The 21016-nt window shown below is 39.8% G+C and overlaps 1 protein-coding gene across 1 annotated transcript in view; it reads left to right on the forward strand.

The window, feature by feature from the left end:
* LOC109911491 (ATP-dependent Clp protease ATP-binding subunit clpX-like, mitochondrial) overlaps positions 1-15700 on the forward strand; it is a 56158-nt gene extending 40458 nt beyond the window's left edge. The window contains exons 10-13 of the mRNA XM_048595225.1: positions 1915-2211; positions 4944-5036; positions 14990-15096; positions 15611-15700. Of these exons, the coding sequence (XP_048451182.1) occupies positions 1915-2211; positions 4944-5036; positions 14990-15096; positions 15611-15692 (579 nt within the window). The 3' untranslated portion in view covers positions 15693-15700. The remainder of the gene's footprint in view (positions 1-1914; positions 2212-4943; positions 5037-14989; positions 15097-15610) is intronic.
* Positions 15701-21016: the final 5316 nt, after the last annotated feature.

Consider the following 21016-nt stretch of genomic DNA (forward strand, 5'->3'; position numbering starts at 1 on the left):
ACTTGGAATTGGTCAGAGTAAAGAAGACACTTGTAGGGGATGGACCTGAAACTGGATTGCTTCCAACAATCTCTGCAGTAATGGAAGTGATATTCACTTAATTTGCAAATTGTTTCACTAATACAACAAATTGAGGTGGAATTCTTCAATTTAGTTCAAAAAGGTGGATATCCTAGCTCAAACTAGATCACTTCAGGCTTGAAGGAACCCATACACCACATTGGGTTTCCTGTCACAATGCAGGTGAGCAATGGCAATAGCTGCACCTTCTTCCAACTTGTTTTCTCACTGAGCAGATTTCTGATTGATAGATGAAGAATGGAACCCATTCTAGTGAACACTATTAACAGTTTATATTTATTTACAAAGACATGGTTTTGCAGGACAGTATTAAAACATTCTCTCAGGCCCCAGTACCATGTGATCTGACATCATGTGACACCACCAATAATGTGTTCCAACTAGTAGAATAACCATTAACACCTTATGTTGCAGAATATAATCAAGTGAGTTCATAATCCAACTCTTTTTACACTTGCTGGAAAGGTATGCTCAGACGTAAGGACTCGTTCTGTGCAAACAAAAAGAATATGTTCAAACCTTGCACTTTTTTTAGAAATTATCTTGAAGCATGCGAACCTATAGTCTCCTTGTTCTCTGCATGATAATGCCTCTGCTAATCAGAGTATTACTTAAGTGGAGCAAATTTGCAACACAAAGGGACTTGGGAGTATTTGTCCATGAAATGCAGAAAGCTAGCACACACAAGTGCAGCAGGCAATCAGGAAGGCTAACGGAATGTTGGCCCTTATTTCAAGGGGGTTGGAGTATAACAGTAGGGAAGTCATACTGCGACTGTACAAGGTGCTGATCAGACCACACCTGGAGTGCTGTGAGTAGTTTTAGTCCCCTTGTTTAATGAAGGATATAATTTCATGGGAGGCAGTTCAGAAAAGGTTCACTAGGATGATCCCTTGTGTGGACAGATTTTCTTATGAGCCAAGGTTAAACAGGTTGGGATTCCACTCATTGGAATTTAGAAGAATGACGGATGACCTCGTTGAAACATATAAGATTATTAAGGGGCTTGACAGGATAAATGCTGAGAGGATATTTCCCCTCATGCAAGAGTCTAGGACCAGAGGGCATAGTCTCAGAATTAAGAGGTGCCAATTTAAGACTGAGATGATGATGAATCTCTTCTCTCAGAGGGTGTGAGTATTTGGAATCCTTGCCATAGAAAGCTGTGAGCACAGGATCCTTGTGTATATTTAAATCTGAGATAGATTCTTGATCAGTAGGAGAATTGAGGGGCTGAATGGCCTAATCCTGTTCCTATTTCAAAGAACAGTAATCAAAGTCTACAACCAAATCAATCACCAGCCCTTAGCTCTTGAAATATGTTATGGCAATTGTTTAAAACATATATTTGTCCTAATCATAGAATCCCTGTAGTGTGGAAACAGGCCCTTCAGCCCAACAAATCAACACCAACTCTGAGAGTATCCCACCCAGGCCCCCTATAACCCACCTAACCTACACATCCCTGAACACTACAGGAAATTTTTCACGGCCAATCCACCTAGCCTGCATATTTTTGGACTGTGGGAAGAAACCGGAGCACCCAAAGGAAATCCACACTGATGCAGGGAGAACGTGCAAACTCTACACAGACAGTCACCCAAGGGTAGAATCAAACCTGGGTCCCTGGCGCTGTGAGGTAGCAGTGCTAACCACTGAGCCACCGTGCCGACCCAAACATGTGCTAAAAGAAAGCTTTTAACAATGTCTCTCTTTTTGACAGTATTATCATTAATATTTTCTTAATTTAAACTGCAACCTATTTGAATTTCATATGTTCAGTAAAGCTCTTAAAAGCAAATGTAAATTAAAATATTCTGTTTTCTCACTCAGTACCTAGGATTTGGTGCAATGTCTAGCCTGGGCACTGGCCGTCGAGCTGTGGCCTCAGCTGGCCTGGCTAATTCCTCAGGAGTGAATATACAAGAAGAGTCCCAAGAGAGAGACAAATTGCTTTGTAGTGTGGAGGCTAGAGACCTGGTAGAATATGGAATGATTCCAGAATTTGTAGGACGATTTCCAGTGGTTCTTGTGCTTCATAGTTTAAACGAGGACATGTTGGTTCGTATTCTGACAGAACCACAAAATGCAATAATAACGCAGTACAAGATGCTGTTTGACATGGATAAGGTATGAAGAAACTTGCTTGACATGATAAGATGTGCAGAAAACAGAAGTAGAAGTCCAGGCCTATAGAGCTGCAGATGATTAAATAATTGAATGGTTTAGTTCTGACTGTATAGCTCACAGTAAAACAAAAATGGAATTAATCACAATTACATAAAACACTGTTTTGCAAAGCAGAGGTCTGCAGCTGATAAAAAGAAGTGTTGACATTGTTTGAAAGCAGAACTATATGCTGCCAGAATTTGTGACTCAGAATCAGAAAATGATTGCAGCAGAGTGTACCATTTAATCTATTATGTCTGTGCTGGCTTTCTAAGGAACAATTCACCTAGTACCACTTCCTTTTTTCCTCATAGTCCTGTGATTTTTTTCCTTTTCAGATAATAATCCAATTTCCTCCATCCATTTTGGTAGGAATTACAGCAAAATGGACTATGTTTTAAATGGTAAAAAATTGCAGCACGTTGCTGTGCAGAGGGACTTGGGTGTCCGTGTGCATGAATCGCTAAAAGTAGGATTGCAGGTGCAGCAGGTAATTAAAAAGGCAAATGGAATTTTGTCTGTCATTGCTAGAGGGATGGAGTTTAAAAACAGGGAGGCAATGCTGCAGCTGTATAGGGTCCTGGTGAGGCCACACCTGCAGTACTGTGTGCAGTTTTGGTCTCCTTACTTGAGAAGAGATATGCTAGCACTGGAGGGGTGCAGAGGAGATTCACTCGTTTGATTCCAGAGTTGAGAGGGTTGGATTATGAGGAAAGACTGAGTTGACTGGGATTATACTCATTGGAATTCAGAAGAATGAGGGGAGATCTAATAGAAACATATAAGATTATGAAGGGAATAGATAAGGTGGAGGCAGTGAGGTTGTTTCCGCTAGCAGGTGAAACTAGGACTAGAGGGCATCGCTTCAAAATAAAGGGAAGCAGATGTAGGATTGAGGTCAGGAGGAACTTCTTCACCCAAAAGGTTGTGAATCTGTGGAATTCCCTGCCCAGTGAAGCGGTTGAAGCTACCTCGCTGAATGTTTTTAAGGCAAGGCTAGATAAATTTTCGAACAGTAAAGGAATTAAGGGTTATGGTGAGTGGGCGGGTAAATGGAGCTGAGTCTCAAAAAGATCAGCCATGATCTTACTAAATGGCGGGGCAGGCTCAAGGGACCAGATGGCCTACTTCTGCTCCTAGTTCTTATGTTCTTATGTTCCTTATGAAAGCCTCATTTGACCCTGCCTCCATCACACTTCCAGGCATTTTATTCCAGATTCCAACCACTGACTGCATGGAAATGTTTTTCCTCATGTCGCCATTACGAGAGGGAGAGTTTGTTGAGAGGAAAACAAATTGTGACTAAACACCTGCAATCATTTGAAACAATTTAACTACATCGATATTAAACTGTAAAAGCAGAAACCAAGTTGTTAACCTCTAGACAGTAGAATGCACCTATTGATGTGAGCAAGCATAGATCTTTAGAGATGCCTTAGGATATTTAGTTCCTTCAAATAAACAAAATTAAAGAAATAAAGTTGGGATTTCTCCCAGTAACATGACCAACATTTATCCTCAGAGGTAGCAAGAACTGCAGATGCTGGAATCTCTCAGACTCTAATATTTGTCCTCAACTAGGACCGCTAACACAGATTATCTGGTTGGTCTCCCATGCTAATAGTTGAACCTTGTCTGCCTTACAAAATGACAACACCAAATGTACTCCTTTTGCTGATATCTGAATATGTGACATACACTATATAAAAGTAATTATGTCCTTTCTCTCACTACAAAATGTTTGAAGTCACTCAACAGACCATTCTCTGCTGACTAACACCAGTGATTGGAATATATCAGTGAAATTGCAAGAGTATGGTTCTTCGTGTTTTTAGAATCAGCATATTTGGGAAGTCCACAATTTGATTTTATATTGTGATATTGTGATCTGAAATGAATCATTTCATTACATGTCATTACATGAAATACATATTCAAAAACATTGCTGATGGCAGACAATGGGTCACGCTTAATGAGAACATAATTACTGTGCAAATTAACTGAATAACTATATAAAGAAACATAGACCATGTCAAATTTATATTATCTCTTATTATAGTTGCTGAGCAGATTCAGTGTGTAGAGCCTGCAGTTATTTATTTAGTTGGTAGCCCTCTAATCTTACCAAGAGTTGGATTTACTGTATTGCATTTCTTTATTGCAGCAGAAAATCTTACTTGAGATTTTGAAAAAAGTCACAAATTCTGGCATATGTCTCACAATCTAGGGTTTGCTTTATGAACATCAGTTTTTATTGGCAATATTTCTGTTATGAGGGCATCTATTTAATGGATGGGTATTTCTAAATTATGTCACTGATTGTAGAATGACTTTACTACCATAATTTGCAAAACACTGAAATTCTGACACAAAGGATCCTTAGTTTTAATGGAAATTGCTAGCCACCCTGGCAGGGCTTCTGATCTCACATAAGGAGTAAGCTGCACTCTCCTTCGCAAGTTTCTCAAGTAGCAGTGACATTTAGTCTATCTTCTTGACATGGATACCAGATGAGAAAGTGTTTACTCTTTTGTTCTGAAGTATATTCAAGCAATTAAAAAGTATCTTCCAAAAATGAGGTACAATATGTTGTTTAACATTAACATAGATGATTTTAAAAAGTTGAACCTAAATAACACGACAGCAGTCATATAAGAATTTTCTAAGAAGTCTTCTTGGACCATTTATTTCAGTGTCAGTTTTCTATTACGGAAGCAGCTTTGCGTGCTATTGCGCGTAAAGCAATTGAAAGGAATACAGGGGCCAGAGGATTGAGATCAATCATGGTAAGTTTATTTTTACTGAGCTGCCTGTATTTAATTAAGCTTTCAGTCAGATTTTGGATGTAAAATTTTAAACATTTTAGTACCTAACTCAAAACCAGTCATGGTAGATCCATGAATAATCAGCCATAAAAAAAATGCAAAATGTTTTTCTTGACCTCTGTTGTAAGATATCACATCAGACTATAACAAAGACCCCGCTCAGAAGGATAGATGAACTATCGCAATTTCATACTTTGTTTTGTTACACACATAGGTGATACATCAATACAAGTGGTTGCTGTTGTTGTTGTTGTTGTTGTTGTTGAAGTGCTGTCGGCTAAAATGGTACTTTAATCAGAATACCTGGTATGCACGTTCTGATAGAGACATAGAAAACTTATGACATGGAAGGATGACATTCAACTTATTCATTTTGGTCTGAGTAACATTTGCTATGGAGAGATATGTGGCATAATCAGATGACAAGTGTGGTGATGTTGGATATTTTATGCTTTTCACAAGTGATGTGGCAGGATTCTTGATGGGCAGTGGCGAGTTGCCAATCGATGGGTATTAATGTATGTTAAACACCTTGTTAACAGCCCAACTTGCCTCATTAATATTCATCTTCCCTTATATTTAGATTTTAAGTGTATCAAAGGGTATGGGGAGAAAATGGGAATATGGCATTGAGAGTGAGAATCAGTTCTGATCATAATGAATAGTGGAACAGGTGCGAAAGGCCATTGGTCTACTCCTTCTCCTAGTCTCTATGTTACCAAACTTGCTAAACAAGCTCAACATTAGGAAAACTTAACAAGGAAACCAAAGCAAAGCCCTGATGGATTCAAGTCGCTATTTGCTCTGAACAACTTCCATGTTAGAAACATAGAACATAGAACATAGAACATTACAGTGCAGTACAGGCCCTTCGGCCCTCAATGTTGCGCCGACCTGTGAAACCAATCTGAAGCCCTTCTAACCAAAACTATTCCATTATCATCCATATGATAGGGCACCACATCTCAGGGTATGCCCCATGGGCACTGGCGACATGCATCCTGTGTAAACACACATTGGCATCTGACATGTGCCAGCCTCGAAGATGCCTTTATGAGCCTCATGGATCATTTCTGATTACTTTCAGGATATCTCTGCACTTCAATGCTTCACACTGGGCTACACCAACAACTCTCATTGTAATGCAGCAGAAAGGACACATAATCAAGGACATTTATCCGACTCATGAACTGGACCAAACTGCATCTCCAGGCTCTTTGATTGCTATCGTAGCACTCATTCATTCTGAACATACCTGAAGTTGACAGTATCCAAGCCTTGCATTGCCTTGCCCAGCTGATTTGTGCTTTGCCTTCTCAACCAAAGCTAGAGACTCATTTTATTGCTGTCTTACCTTGCCATTTGTTGCATAAATAAAACCAAGAAGTTTGTCATCAACCTTCAGTTAAGTCAAAGGGGATAGCCTTTGCTCAGGGAGATCTGGCACAATACATCAAGGGTGGCCTCTCGTACCAGTCCAAGCCCCGCTTAGAGCAGTCTGAGACTTGATCCTCTCCTCAAAAGGAGGTTTTCATATTCATTGACAGGATGTGAATGTCTTTGTCTTTAGCTAGGCCGCCATTTATCGCCCACCCCTAATTGCTCAGAGGGCAACTAAGAATCAACATTGCTGCGGGTCTGGAGTCACATGCAAATTAGACCAGGTAAGGATTGCAGTTTCCTTCCCTGAAGGGGATCAGTGAACCAGCTGGGGGCTTCCCCCTAACAATTGGCAACAGTTTCATAGTCATCATTAAATTCCAGATTTTTTCTTTGTATTGAATCAATTTCCACCATCTGTCATGGCAGGATTCGAATTGGATTGCCTGATTATTAGCTCGGTCTCTAGATGAATAATCTAGTGATAATACTGCTAGGCCATCGCCTCCCCTTGTGAGGAGCCAAATGATAGGCAGGACAGCAACCGTCTTTATTCTTTCTCCCCTGTTGTGGACTATTTCCTCCTTGAATGACAGAAAGGCAGGTATTAATCAAAAATATAAAAACAGACACTAAATTTTTATTCAGATGTTTAAAAACAAAAGAATTAAGTGTGTAAGTGTTGGCCCTGTAGAACATGAGTCTGGAGAATTAGTAATGGAGGATAAAATGATGACAGACATGTTGATTTGCATTGATCTTCACTAGAGAAAATACAAGTAACATCCTGGAAATAGCTGTAAATCAGAAATTGAAAGAGACAGAGGAACTCAAGAAAATTACAATCACCAGGGTAATATTACTGAGTAAATTGTTGGAACTGCAAGTTGACAAGTCCCCAGGTCCTGATGAATTTCATTCTAGGCTCTTAAGAGAAGTAACAAGTGAAACAGTCGATGAATTAGTTTTAATTTTCTAAAACTCATTGGATTTTGGGACAGGTCTTTTAGATTAGAAAACTGCTCATGTAACTCCTTTATTCAAAAAAGCAGGGAGACACAAAGCAGGAAACTGCAGGCCTGATAGCTTAACATCTATCATTGGGAAAATATTATTAAGCTATAATCAAATATATTGTAAGAGGGCACTTAGATAAGTTCAAGATAATCAGGCAGAGCCAAAATGGTTTTGTCAAGGGGAAATTATATCTATTTTATTACAGTTCTTTATAGAAGTAACTTATGCTATGGATAAAGGGGAACCATTTGATATATTGTACTTAGATTTCCTGAAGACATAAGATGTCCCATCAAATCAAAGTTCATGATGCGGGGTGCATCATACTGGCATAGATAGAAGGTTGGCTGGCTAACAGGAAGTAGAGAGTAGGAATAAATGGATCTTTTTCAGGCTGGCAGGATATCCTGAGTGGTGTGCCACAAGGGTTGGTGCTGGCGCCTCAACTTTTTATAATTTATGTAAATAATTTGAATGAAGAAACCAAGGATAAGGTAAATAAATTTGCTGAAGACACAAACTTAGATAGGTAGGAAATTAAGTTATGAAAAGAACATAAGACTACAAAGAGATATAGATCTGTTAAGGGAATGGACAAAGGTCTGGTAAATGGAGTACAATGTGGGAAAGTGGATATTAGTCCATTTTGGCAGAAAGATTAAAAAATAAGCATATTATCAAAATAGCAAGAGATTACAGAGCGCTGAGATTCAGAGAGACCTGGGTGTCCTAGTGCATGAATCATAGATGGTCAGTATGTGTGTACAGCAAGTAATCAGGAAAGCTAATAGAATGTTCTGTTTTATTGCAAGGGGAATTGAATGCAAGGACAGGGAGGTTATGCTTTAGTTATATAGGACAATGGTGAGACTACATCTGGAGTACTGTGTACAATACTGGTCACCTTATTTACAAAATTTGTTCATGCATTGGAAGATGTTCAGACAAAGTTTGCTAAACTAATACCTGGATTGAGCAGCTTGCCTTCTGAGGAAAGGCAAGACAGAAGAGGCCTGTAGTTGCTGGAGTTTAGAATAGTCAGAGGTGACTTAATTAAAACATATAAGATCATGGAGGGACTTGACAGGTGGATGTGGAAAGGATATTTGCTTTTATGAGAGAATCTAGAACTAGAGGTCATAGTTTAAAAACAAGGGGTTGTCCATTTAAGACAGCAATGAGGATTTTTTTTTTCTCCCTGAGGGCTGTGTGTCTTTGGAATTCTCTTCCTCAAAGGCAGTGTTTGCAGAATCTTTGAAAATGTTTCAGGCAGAGGTAGATACCTTGTTGATTACGAAGGGATGACAGATTTTTGAGGGTATTCAAGAATGTAGAGTTGAGGTTAAAATCAGAGACAAAAATAGAAATTGCTGGAAAAATTCAGCAGGTCCAGCAGCATCAATGGAGAGAAATCAGAGTTAATGTTTTGGGTCGAGTGACCCTTCCCCAGACTCTTCCCTTGAACTGAAACGTTAACTCTGAATTCTCTCCATTGATGCTGCCAGACTTACTGAGCTTTTCCAGCAATGTGTATTTTTGTCTAAATTGCAGCATCTACAGTTCTTTCAGTTTTTATGAGGTTAAAATCAGATCAGCCAAGACATTTTTCAATGGAAGAGGAGGCCGAGCTGTTTGTTGTTTGTATATTCATATGTTTGTATTATGTGAGATGAAAGTGGATGTCACCCCTATTCCTGTTGATGCAGGTGGAGAGGTGTCCTGAGTGAGTGAGTAGGCAGCACAGAGAGCATGCAGTGTTCATGGTGTAGGTGTAAGTGTAGGATGGAGTGGGTGTCAGCAAGTAGGGAAGATGTTGCAGACAGTAGTGAGAGTGATTAACTGTAGTGGTGTATGAGGTATTGGAGACAAGATTCCAGCACTTACACTGGCAGAGTGAAGAAGGACTTCTTCCTAGTGTGCTGGGCATTCCTTCAGATGGTCGAGGCTGCTTTAACCCAGGTGCAACCTCGGACCAGGCTGGCATGGTCTAGTGTCTTGGCTTCTACTGCTGATACAGGGGCAGGAGGAGTCCTGCATCAGCATCAGCCTGTCCAGCAGGATTCTAGGACCCTGCACGCAGTGTGGGGTGCCGATTTCCCCCTGTCTGCTGTAACCCAAGCAAATAGCAACAGCTATACAGGACGGTTCTGGACTGACAGTGCTTGTCCAGATGACAACAGGTTTTTAAACATAATATATTCGCAAGCAATGCCAATGGACATGCAATCCAGGGTCCTTTACATTTCTCAGTATTGTAACATTAACTTTTTATTCCCTTTCTCTACCTTTCCCAAATGCATTGCCTCACATTTCTCAGGATTGAATTCCATTTCACATTTTCTGCTTATCTGACCATTTGAATGATGTCTTCCTGCAGTTGATGCTATTAATGACACAATGAATTTTTGTTGCCATCTACAAACTTCTTAATCATGTCCGCTACGTCTAAATCTTAATCAAAGATATACACATTGAAAAGCAAGGGTCTGAGTAGTGAGGCCTGCAATGCCTAACTGTAAACAGCCTCCCAGTTTTAAAACAGCTGTCAACAATTCATCATTCATTGGTCATCCCTCGCAGATGAGGATAATTGTCTTCTACTCTCAGGGTGAGTGTCCAGGTGGCTGTGCAACTGATGTGGCTACCGCAGGATCTGTTACATTTGGGACCGATGGTGGTGACAGGAAGGGATGTGTGGGGACTTGGTGTGGCAGCGCGCTCCTTTCGCTGTTTTCGCCTGGCCTCTGCTTTGTCCAGATGTCAAATCTCGAGGTGCTCAATGCCTTCCTGGATGCTCCTCCTCCATTTTGGATGGTCTTGGGCCAGTGATTCCCAGATGTCTGTGGGAATTCTGCACTTTGCAAGTGAGTCCTTGAGGTTATCACTGAAACACTTCCTCTGTCCAACTGGAGCTCCCCTGCTGTTTCAAAGCTGGGAGTAGAACCATTCATCATTACTTGCTGCCACTGAGTAATCTTTGGATCCATCTTACGACTTTCCATTGGATTCCATTTTACTTTTACTTTTCTGACAAGTCTGCCATATGAGTCCCTGTCAAAAGCCTTGTTAAAGTTCACTTAGACTGCATGAAACATTACTTTATTCAACAACATTCTCTATTACCTACTCAACATATTCAATGAAGTTAATCAGACGTGACCTTTGCTTTACAAATCCATGGAAATCCAAGATTAATCAATACCTTTCCAAATATTTATTTATATTACAGGTCACAATTTTGCTTATAGCTAATTTTAAGTTTATGTTGATCTTCTAAAATCAGAAAAAAATGATCAGGATATTTCTGGTCATCTTCAGAAATACCAAAGAGTTTATTCTCTTAACCGTTCTAGCCCTTCAGTGAGAACTTCTTTGACGGTCTGTCATTCATTTACTGATCCAGGAAATAAAGATTTAGCCTTTCTTTAACTGCCAATAGATTGCCTGTCCATGGTTAGATGTTTACTTCTGCTATGTTTACTATATGATGTTTAAGCTTCAGTATAAAAACATGCAGTGTAATGTAATTCTTTTTTTGTTTTAAGATCATTTTGACTTCTCTATTTTTCCATTATTATCTGTTATTGGTATTTTAAAATTTACAGACTTCTCCCAGTAGGGGACATTCACACCAAAACAAGAAGCAGTGATGATGTCCCATGTATGTTTTTATTATTTTCATATGATTTGGAAAAGAAAATGGTTGAATTGACCAAAGTTTGGATCTAAGTAATACCTCTTTGCAGTGTCAGGCATTTTTTTCTGTGTTTGTTTTGTGTAGTTTGTTCTCAAATCACTTTCTTACATTAGAGCCATCTTTCACCATTTTAAGCTGCCTTTCTTAAAAAGAGTGACAGAGAAGTATGGTACCTCCTTGTGCTTCGCCACAAGTTTCCTGCCTTTAATTTTGTTTTCAGCACTTTAGTCTTGTTTGTAGTTATAACTGCAGCCCAGAACTTAGAGAGAATGAAGGATATCTGCTAGGAAAACAAAATTCTGCCGTATCGTTATCACCTTTATGAACCATTTGGGATTTTTCTTCATTTTACTTGTACATTTTTTATATCTTCTTTTATATCTTTTATATATTCTGCCTAATTTTATTTTTAAAGCCAGACAGGTCTTAATTGACACCACTTCCAATAGATCTGAATTAGCTCAAGTGATCATTCATTGATTGCGAATTTGCCACTGGTCAAAAAGCAAGCAGACTCTTTTTATTTCCAGAAGCATTTTTCTTTATTTATTCTTCTAGTTCTTACCTGTTCAATTAAAAAATAAGCTGTCAACTGAAGGTTTTCTAAGGTGTGTTGCTCCCACATTGAACAATGACATGTTGTCGAGCTATGCTGGGCTTTAGGGAAGAAGTAGCATTTCTTCAGCCAATGTTCGGGCATGGTATGGCATTAAGGACAGGTAACCCGTGTAGCTTGATTTTTGTAGCTGCAGTTATAGTGATAGTCAATCAGAGAGGTAACACATTTACAAATGTGAGTTTGCATTTACATTGAAGTGTCACTGTGTCACCCATGTGCCTTCAGAAGCTGTTCTTTTTCATTTCCCACCTACAACATGCACTGTGAATGGCTGTTCATGGCTGGCAGTGACCTGGTACACAATTGAACTTTAAACATGGCACCCACAGCAGATATCCCAGGATGTCCTGGTAGTGGCGAGCACTCCTGCTATTATTGAGTACGTGGTCATGAAAGTGCAGCATCATAGAGGCAAGGTCCATATATAATGAAGTGAGCAGCAGTGAATTTCATGAGATAACTCCACAGAACTCTCAGAGAAAAACCCGAAATTGAAACTTAACCAATTTTTGGTAAACATCAGCCCAACAGCTGTGGAGCATTTGTGGAGAGAGAAACTGTTAACATTTCATCATTTCATTTCATCAATATTTCATCAGATGAAAGGACACAGACTTGAAATACTAATTTGGTTTCTTTCTCCTGAGAATGTCAGGCAATTTAATTCTTTAAACAGTTACAAGTGTCGCTGGCAAACTGTTAGACAAAGCAGATAGGAGTCAATACGTTGCTGGTCTGGTAGACGAGATGTCAGCTAGACCAGGTAAAAGCCGATTTCTGTCCTTGAAAGACATTAGTGAACCAGATTGTTGCAAAAAAGATCTATCAATGATAGATTCATAAACACCATCGCAGAAACTTACTTGCAATTCCAGATTTTATGAATGAATTTAAATTCTACCAGCTATCATAAGTTGGAATTGAACCATTGCCCCATTAGCCTGGGCTCATGGAGTACATGGCCAGTGACATTACCAATTCACCACCATTTCCGCAGGTGCTGAGTATTTCTTCCTTTTTCTGTTATTATTTCACATTTCGAGCACCTGCAGTGATTTGCTTTTGCACTGATAAGTAATACTACTTTCATGTTAAAACTTAAGATTCAATCCCAGAAACGCTCTTACATTGCAAACACACCTCATAAATCCCAATATGATATAACATTTTGACTGACTCCATTATTCTTCATTTCAAATGTGTTATTTGAGTTTTATATTCTGTCACATTTCTTCTATTTCATTCATTCTTTCTGACCACATACGAGCAGCCAACTGAGGTAATAATCGGCCTGCTGCCTAGTCTTCACGAATGCTATTTTGAAATGGTGCAAAATATACTCCAAGAGTGTGCACCAGGATGAGCTTTCCGATTTTATTTCCTCTCTGTGAAGGAGGAATTGGGTTCCTTTAGTAACATCAGTACTGCTTGGCTCTAAAATCAATTTGTTACTCTCTGATTTTGTGTATTGAGCCTATTATCTCAGTAATACACAACCAGAGCACCATTTTTTAATGAGAGAGGGGTTTTCCTTCTATACCTCTGATGTCACACTTCGTTATCATATTAGTGGTCTTCACAGTTTTTTGAAACAACATAACTGCATTTAAGTCTGTGTGATATTATATTTGCCCCTTGAACTCTTTAATTCTCCCCTCCTCCAAAAATTGCCTTCCTGCCCCATCACCAGCTGAGAGGGCAGGAAGACTGTCTTTTGAATATCACAGTGTTCACCACTGAATTGGCAAGACTGGGTACCTTCAAAAATGGATTTTTGTTCCTTTTCTAGTTGTCCATAACTTTCACCAATGTGGATACAATGAACCCACACATTGCATTTCCACCTGGCCGGCTTCACAGTTGGGATAGGCAATTCCTAAACCCCTCCAATTTTTGTGTAGTTGGGCCAGCTTTTCAAGAGCTTGTGTTTCCAGCCATCAGCCGTATTGGAGAGGAAACCTTTTTGCTGACTTGAGCATGCACCCATCCCTAGAATAAATGTCAAGACGGAAATGCCAAACCTGGAAATTTCTTGACTTATACTTCTTGCCACTAATGTAAAAGTGAAACCCTACATTCCTTTTATGTCCTGAGTGAGATTAGAAACAATGTGTAAAAAAGATGGGAATAAACAATATTGTATTCCTTGGTTCACTGCATTGAAGTATTAACCATATATTGTGCTTCAATTTGGCTTTCTGTGGTTACTGCACTTCCATTGTTTCTTTTGTTCATGGGATGTGGGCATCACTGACTAGGCAAGTATTTATTGTCCATCCCTAATTACCCTGGAGGAGGTGGAAGTAAACTGCCTTCTTGATCTTCTGTAGCCTTGCATTAGATACTCCCACAGTGCTATTAAGAAGTGAGTTCAAGGATTTGGACCCAAAAAGGAACAGCAATGTGGTTGCGTGTCAGGATGGTGTGTGGTTTGGAGGTCTTGCAACTGGTGGCGTTCCTATGTATCTTCGCGTTGGGAGATGTCATAAGTTTTGAAGATGCTATTGGAGGAATGCCATGCATCTCATTTGATGGGACCCACAGTTGCCAGTCTGTGTCGGTGGTGAAGGAAATGATGTTGAAGGTGGTGGGCAGGGTGCCAGTCAAGCAGGCCGCATTGTCCTGAATGGTGTCACGTGTCAAGTATTGTTGCAAGTGCACCCATCCATGCAATTGGAAAATATTGTATCACACTGCTGACTTAGACTTTATAGAAGGTGGACATGCACTGAGGAGTCAGGAGGTAAGTTACTGAAAGCAGAATTCCTTGCATCCAACCTGCTCTTGCAGCATGGTATTGAATGCTCAGTTTGTGGTACTTCTCAGAATGTTGTCAGTGGGGTTTCCAGTGAAGTTAATACAATAGAAAGCCAATTTGTGATGGTTACATTCTCTTGGTACTTTTGAGACACACTTATTGCTACTTATCAGCTCAAGCCTTGATGTTGTCCAGGTCTTGCTGCATATGAAAGAAAGCTGTTTCAATGTCTGGGAGTTAATGCTGATGATTGTGCAGTCATTAGAAAAACAATCCAACTTTGGTCCTCATAACAGAGCGAAAGTCATTGCTAGAATAGTTCGCACTGATGCTTATCTGCTCCAAGGGGCAAGTAAAACGACTTAACTGCAAAACCTTCAAACTTAATAAAGTCTAGCTAAAGTTACATTTTTGAAGGATAATTTTGTATCCTTTTATTTCAGGAACAATTACTGATGGAACCTATGTACGAGATTCCTAACTCAGATATTGTAAGCTTTCATGTGGATAAGGATGTTGTTGAGGGTAAGAAGGGTCCCCAGTATGTTAGGTAAGTTTCTGTACTTGTATCATCTAGATTGTTGCGATTAGACAAGCAGGCAAAAAAATCATAAAGTTATGTTAATATTGCACCCACATTGTAACTATTACAAATTCACTATCAAAATAGTCAGAATACTAACATCTCAGTCAATTCTGGTCTGTATTCCTTGCATATACTATGATTTATTTTGTCTTATGTATAAAGTTAAAGATTACTGTGGTGTCAGCATAGATCATTGATAGCTTGGTAACAGGTATTTTCTTTAACATTACACAAAGAGAAAAATATATGCCAACTTGACTATTATACTGCTGAACTTCAATTCTAATTGGCAGCGCATTCCTTATAATTTTTTTCAATATATCTGTTCTCAATGATCCTATTTCAAAAAAGAAGTGTAAGGAGCCCTAACTAATAATACTTAACTTTATACTAATGGCACTTGTGTTTTAAGGTGCATTTTCTTAGCTTCTCCTTTCTATTGCAATGTGAACTGAATTACAATAATTGATTCTTACAGAACACCAGCAAACCTTGAAGACAACCACAAGTTTAGTCGCCATGATCATGGCTGGATTAAAAGAATTGATACCAACAAATGATCGGCCACATATTGAATATTGCTTGGGTACAATATGAAATACTGTTTTGGAGGATAAGCTGAAGCAAGAAAAGCTCATTTGTGATCAATAAATGCGAGATGTTAGCACATATTAGCTGCTTTTAGTTTATTTAACCTGGGACGGGCATGAACAGTGTTGTGTGTAAATTACTACAAGCTACCTTTAATTCAACTACATAAGAAAACCCACAATCAAATACTGAAAGAATCACTTAAACTTTATTGCATGTAGCAACCAAAATAAGACCCCTCAAGAAAGCAAGTTAAGCCTCACAACCCAACTTAACTATTAACCAATTAATGGTGGAATTTAGCTAAGATTCCAACCAGCAGCATCTGTCTCTGGATGTCCAGGGTTTGATCGTTGTGCAGTGTTGCTTTATGGAGTTCTGCTGCTGAAGAACCTTTATGTTGAATTCTTATAGGATTTTATGTCTTGTTAAGTTTGTGGTGTAATGTTATTTATGACACTTCTGAAGTTACCGAGTCTGTAGCTTACTTTCTTATCAGGAGTAGCTTCCTTTTCCTCGTTACATTTGGTGTTAGCTGTCTGTTCAATTCATGTGCAGGCAATTTTAATTGCTCATTTGTCACAAAGCAAAAAGTTATCAAGCAGCTGTTAAAATAGATTGTTTATGAAGATTTGACCCCTAATTTTCCCTGGAATGGCTAATTGCTTTCAATTTCTTTAGAACAGTTTGTCCTTGTCCTTTGATCTCAGGAAAACAATTTATTCCAGAAAAGGTTATTGCTGATTCTTTCAATCCATGAACAGTATTGTACTGTAAATTTCAGAACTTAAGGGGGGTGTTGAATAAAAATGATAAAACTTCCTAGAAAATAATATTTAAGCATTTTCCTTTATATCTGCCAAAGGCAATGAAACAAAACTTTGTTGACTTACTTTCATTAATAAATAAGCTAGTAAAATATTATTTAAGATAGATTAGTTCCAATATTCAAGAATGCACACTTATTTTTCATGACACCACATATGAATCATAAGTGAAATTATTTTGGCTTATTATTGTATTTTTGGCACTATGTTTGTACAGAAGCACAGTTCTGTATTATGAGCAATCTCAAACAATATGGTGCTGTCACCCTAGCAAATAGTTTTTAAAAAATTTATTTACAAACATCAATTATGTCTTAAATATTGTCAATATATAAATAATTGTACTAAATGTGCAATGTCATTATGGTAAAAATAAAATAAACATCTAGTTCTTTCTTGTCTCAGATTGTTTTCAAAATTAGGTCCAAAGTTCCATTGCTGCAACTGTTAAGGGGCAGAACTTGTGGTTTTCCATGACCATCAGTGTGGCCTTGAAAAAGTGCATGTGAAAATTTATTATTTTCTAATAATAATTACAAGACCTCTGCCTCACCACACACTTCGTCTTTAATGGTCAAGTATACAAACAGATCAACAGTACACCAATGGGGTCACCCATCTCAGGACTCATTGCAGAAGCAGTCATGCAAAGCCTAGAACATATCACCGTCCCCCACACTCAACCTAAACTGTGGATCCATATGTAGATGACATATTTGTCATTATTAATCGCAACAAATTAGAAGAGACCCACCACCACATCAACAGTGTATTCGCAGGGTTTAAATTCACAAAGGAAGAAGAAAACACCATCAACTTCCGTTTCTGGTTGTTAAAGTTGAGCGTATGACCCACAGGAAGTTCCAAACCTCAGTACACAGAAGAGCAACCCACACTGATCAAATCCTCAACTTCCACAGCAATGACCCAAATGTCCACAAACAAAGCTGCATTAGGACACTATTTAAACAGGCCATAACTCACAGCAACACTCCAGAACTACGCAGGAAAGAGGAAGGGCACCTATACAAAATCCTCTCTATAAACAGATATCCCCGCAACTTCATCCACAGATGCTTACTAAACAGACAACAGCAGGAGGACACAGCACACCCTAACACACTGGCCACACTGCCCCACATCAAGAACATATCGGAACTGACAACAAGACTCCTAAGAACACTACGAATCATGGTGGCCCACAAGCTCAAAGCCACTCTACGACAAACACTTACAAGGATTAAAGACCCCATTCCCACAACATGCAGAACCAACGTGGTTTACAAAATACCATGCAACGACTGCCACAAACATTACATCGGACAGACAAGAAGGAAACTAGCCATCAGAATATACGAACATCAACTAGCAGCAAAACGGCACGACAAACTCTCCTTAATATCAGTACACTCAGACAATGAAGGCCATCAGTTTAACCGGGACAAGGTAACCATAATAGCCCAAGCCAAACATAGACATGCATGGGAATTCCTAGAGGCATGGTTCTCCACCGATAATGCAATCAACAAACATATAGATTTGGACCCCATATACAAACCTATACAGATCAAAATCGGAAATGACAGTACTCACCATAATGGACCGGACAGTATAAATTCCAAGTGGAGTGGAACAACATTGCTTCATTGGATGAAGTCAACTAGCATCGTGATGAAATGTCTGAACAAGAACAAGCCAGCTTGACGAGTAAGTCAACAACCTCACCCACAATCCGAGCTACAGATCTTTGCCAAAACTTTAAAATTTATTATGTTTTAAGAAGTTGATATGAACAATATTCTGAGTTTAATAAGGACTGATGAGTGTCCACGAGTTAATTGGTAGGAGTTTTGCTGGCCTTTTCTTTTATTTGTTGTCACCACAAGTTTACAGACCGTAAGAAATTGAAATAGGAGTAGGCTGTTTGGCCTGTTGAGCTTGCTCTTCCAATTTGATAGGATCATGGCTGATATGACATTCCTCAAGTCCACTTTCCTGCTTTCTCCCCATAACTCTTGATTCCCTTACTGATCAATGCTCTATCTGACCCTTGAATATGCACAAGCCGTCTGCCTCCACAGCTCTCTGTAACAAGGCATTCCAAAGACTCACAATCCTCTGAGAAGAGAAATTCCTTCTCATCTCAGTCTTAAATTAGCACCACTGAATTCTGAGACTATGCCCTGTGGTCCTAGAGTCCTTCATGAGGGGAAATATCCTCTCAGCATTTACATTGTCAAGTCCCTTAAGAATCCTATATGTTACAATGAGATCACCTCTCATTCTTCTGAACTCCAATGAGTAGAGTTATAACGTGTTTTGCGTTAGCTCATAAGACAATCCTTCCAAACTGGGGATCATCCGAGAGAACTTTCCGTGAACTGCCTCCAATGAAATAATATCTTTCTTAAATAAGGGGACCAAAACTGCTCACAGTACTCCAGATGTCAAATCACCAGCTTGATCACATTTATTCCCTATCTCTATTTGCCCAGAAGCCAGCTACGAGCTAACCACATGAAGTCGCAAGAAGGCCAGACCAGGTTAGGAATGCAGATTTCCTTTCCTAAAGGACATTAGTGATCCAACTCAGTTTTTACAACAATTGGAGATTATGTGTTTGCCATTACCTAGCTGGTTAATTCCAGATCTTTTAAAATTTGAGTTCAAATTATACCTTTGCCATTCTCCAGAATGTTAGACTGGGGTTCTGAATTACTAATCCAGAAACATTACCACTATGCCACCACCTGAATTGAATTGAATCATTTATTGTCATGTGTTTTCAATGTAAAAATACAGTGAAAAGTGTGTACCTTCACCGTACATATATGGTGCCATTCACATTAACTTAGAATAAGAAAAAAAAGATAACTTAAGAGAGTCCAACTTTCCTTTCATTGCCGCAGTCCCACTCTGGGCTTTCCAGCCTTCACCGTGCCGCTGCCAGCCTCACGCTCTGGGCTGCCCCACCAGCCTGCTCTCACAGCCCACTCTTGATCCACCGCCGACGCTTCAACTCACGCTCAATCCGTTTTCACTGTAGGACACAACCTGCACATTCAGCTCCCACCACATTGTTCGCAGTTGTGACCCGGCTCCTTCCCAACTCCTTAGGTAGGTAGCTAAAAGGGGTAGAGGGTGTGGGGCTGATAGAATGACTATACCTCTCCACAAGTTGGGGGTTTTTGGGGCATAACAGACAAAAAAAAGCTCTTGGAATAGAAGAGGGAATTGGCAGTCTGATTGATACTGACTGGTATTTGCAGATCTGAATTTTGGGGTGGAATGCAGCAAAACAACAACTGATTCAACTTGTATTAGTACAGGATCACAGAATTGTCACAGTGCAGAAGGAGGTAATGTGGGCAATGTGGCTTGTTGTGTCAGCGCCGGCTCTCTGACAATTTTGACATGCAGCTAATCTCCCGACTTTCACCCATAAACCCTATACATTAAACAAAAAGATGCTGGAAATCTCAGCAGGCCAGGCAGCATCCATGGAGAGAGAGAAAGCTGATGACTTTTCATCAGAACTGAAGTGAAGTGTGGAGGGGACAGCATTTATGCAATAGTGGGGGGAGGTGGTTTGTTAGAGTGCTGGGTGAAAAAGGATGTTGATACTTTCAGGTTAAGTATTGGAATGTGAGAATGGCAGAACAATGGTGTGTCACCTATGTCGTATCTGTTCGGATGATGCCACCTTCCAAAACAGTGCTGCTGAAACAGCTTCCTTCCTCCATAACTGCAGTTTTCCACCTACTGTGGTTGACAGGGCCCTCAACTACATCCGACTTATCACCCGTGCTTCCGCGCTTGCCCCTTTCCATCATTCACAACACAGTGATCGGGTCCCCCTTGCTCTCTCACATTTCATCCCACCAGCCTCCACATTCAAAAGATCATTCTTCACCATTTCAGACAACTCCAGCAGAATGCCACCATCAAACACATCTTCCCCTCACTCCCTGTCTGTATTTCCCAGGGATCATTCCCTCTGGGACACCCTAGTCCATTCCTTAAACACCAATACCACTCCCCCCTTCCCACAGCACCTTCCCATGCAACCACAGAAGGTACAACACTTGTTCTTCACCTCCTCTGTGCTCACGATCCAAGGGCCTAAACAGTCTTTCCAAATGAAGCAGCATTTCACTTGTACCTCCTCCGATCTTGAGTATCGTATTCGCTACATCCAATGTGGCCTACTCTACATTGAAGAGACCAAACACAGACTGAGTTACTGCTTTGCAGAACACCTCTGGTCCGTGCGCAAGCATGACTCTGACCTCCCATAGCCATTAATGTTAACACAGCGTCCTGCTCACATGCCCACTTGTCTGTCCTCAGCATGTGGCAATGCTCCAGCGAATCACAGTGCAAACTGGAGGAGCAACATCTCATCTTCAAACTAGGCACTTTACAACGTCTGGGCTCAACATTGAGCTCAACACCTTCAAATTGTG

Source organism: Rhincodon typus, chromosome 3, assembly GCF_021869965.1.
Source record: "Rhincodon typus isolate 14 chromosome 3, sRhiTyp1.1, whole genome shotgun sequence".
NCBI lineage: Eukaryota > Metazoa > Chordata > Chondrichthyes > Orectolobiformes > Rhincodontidae > Rhincodon > Rhincodon typus.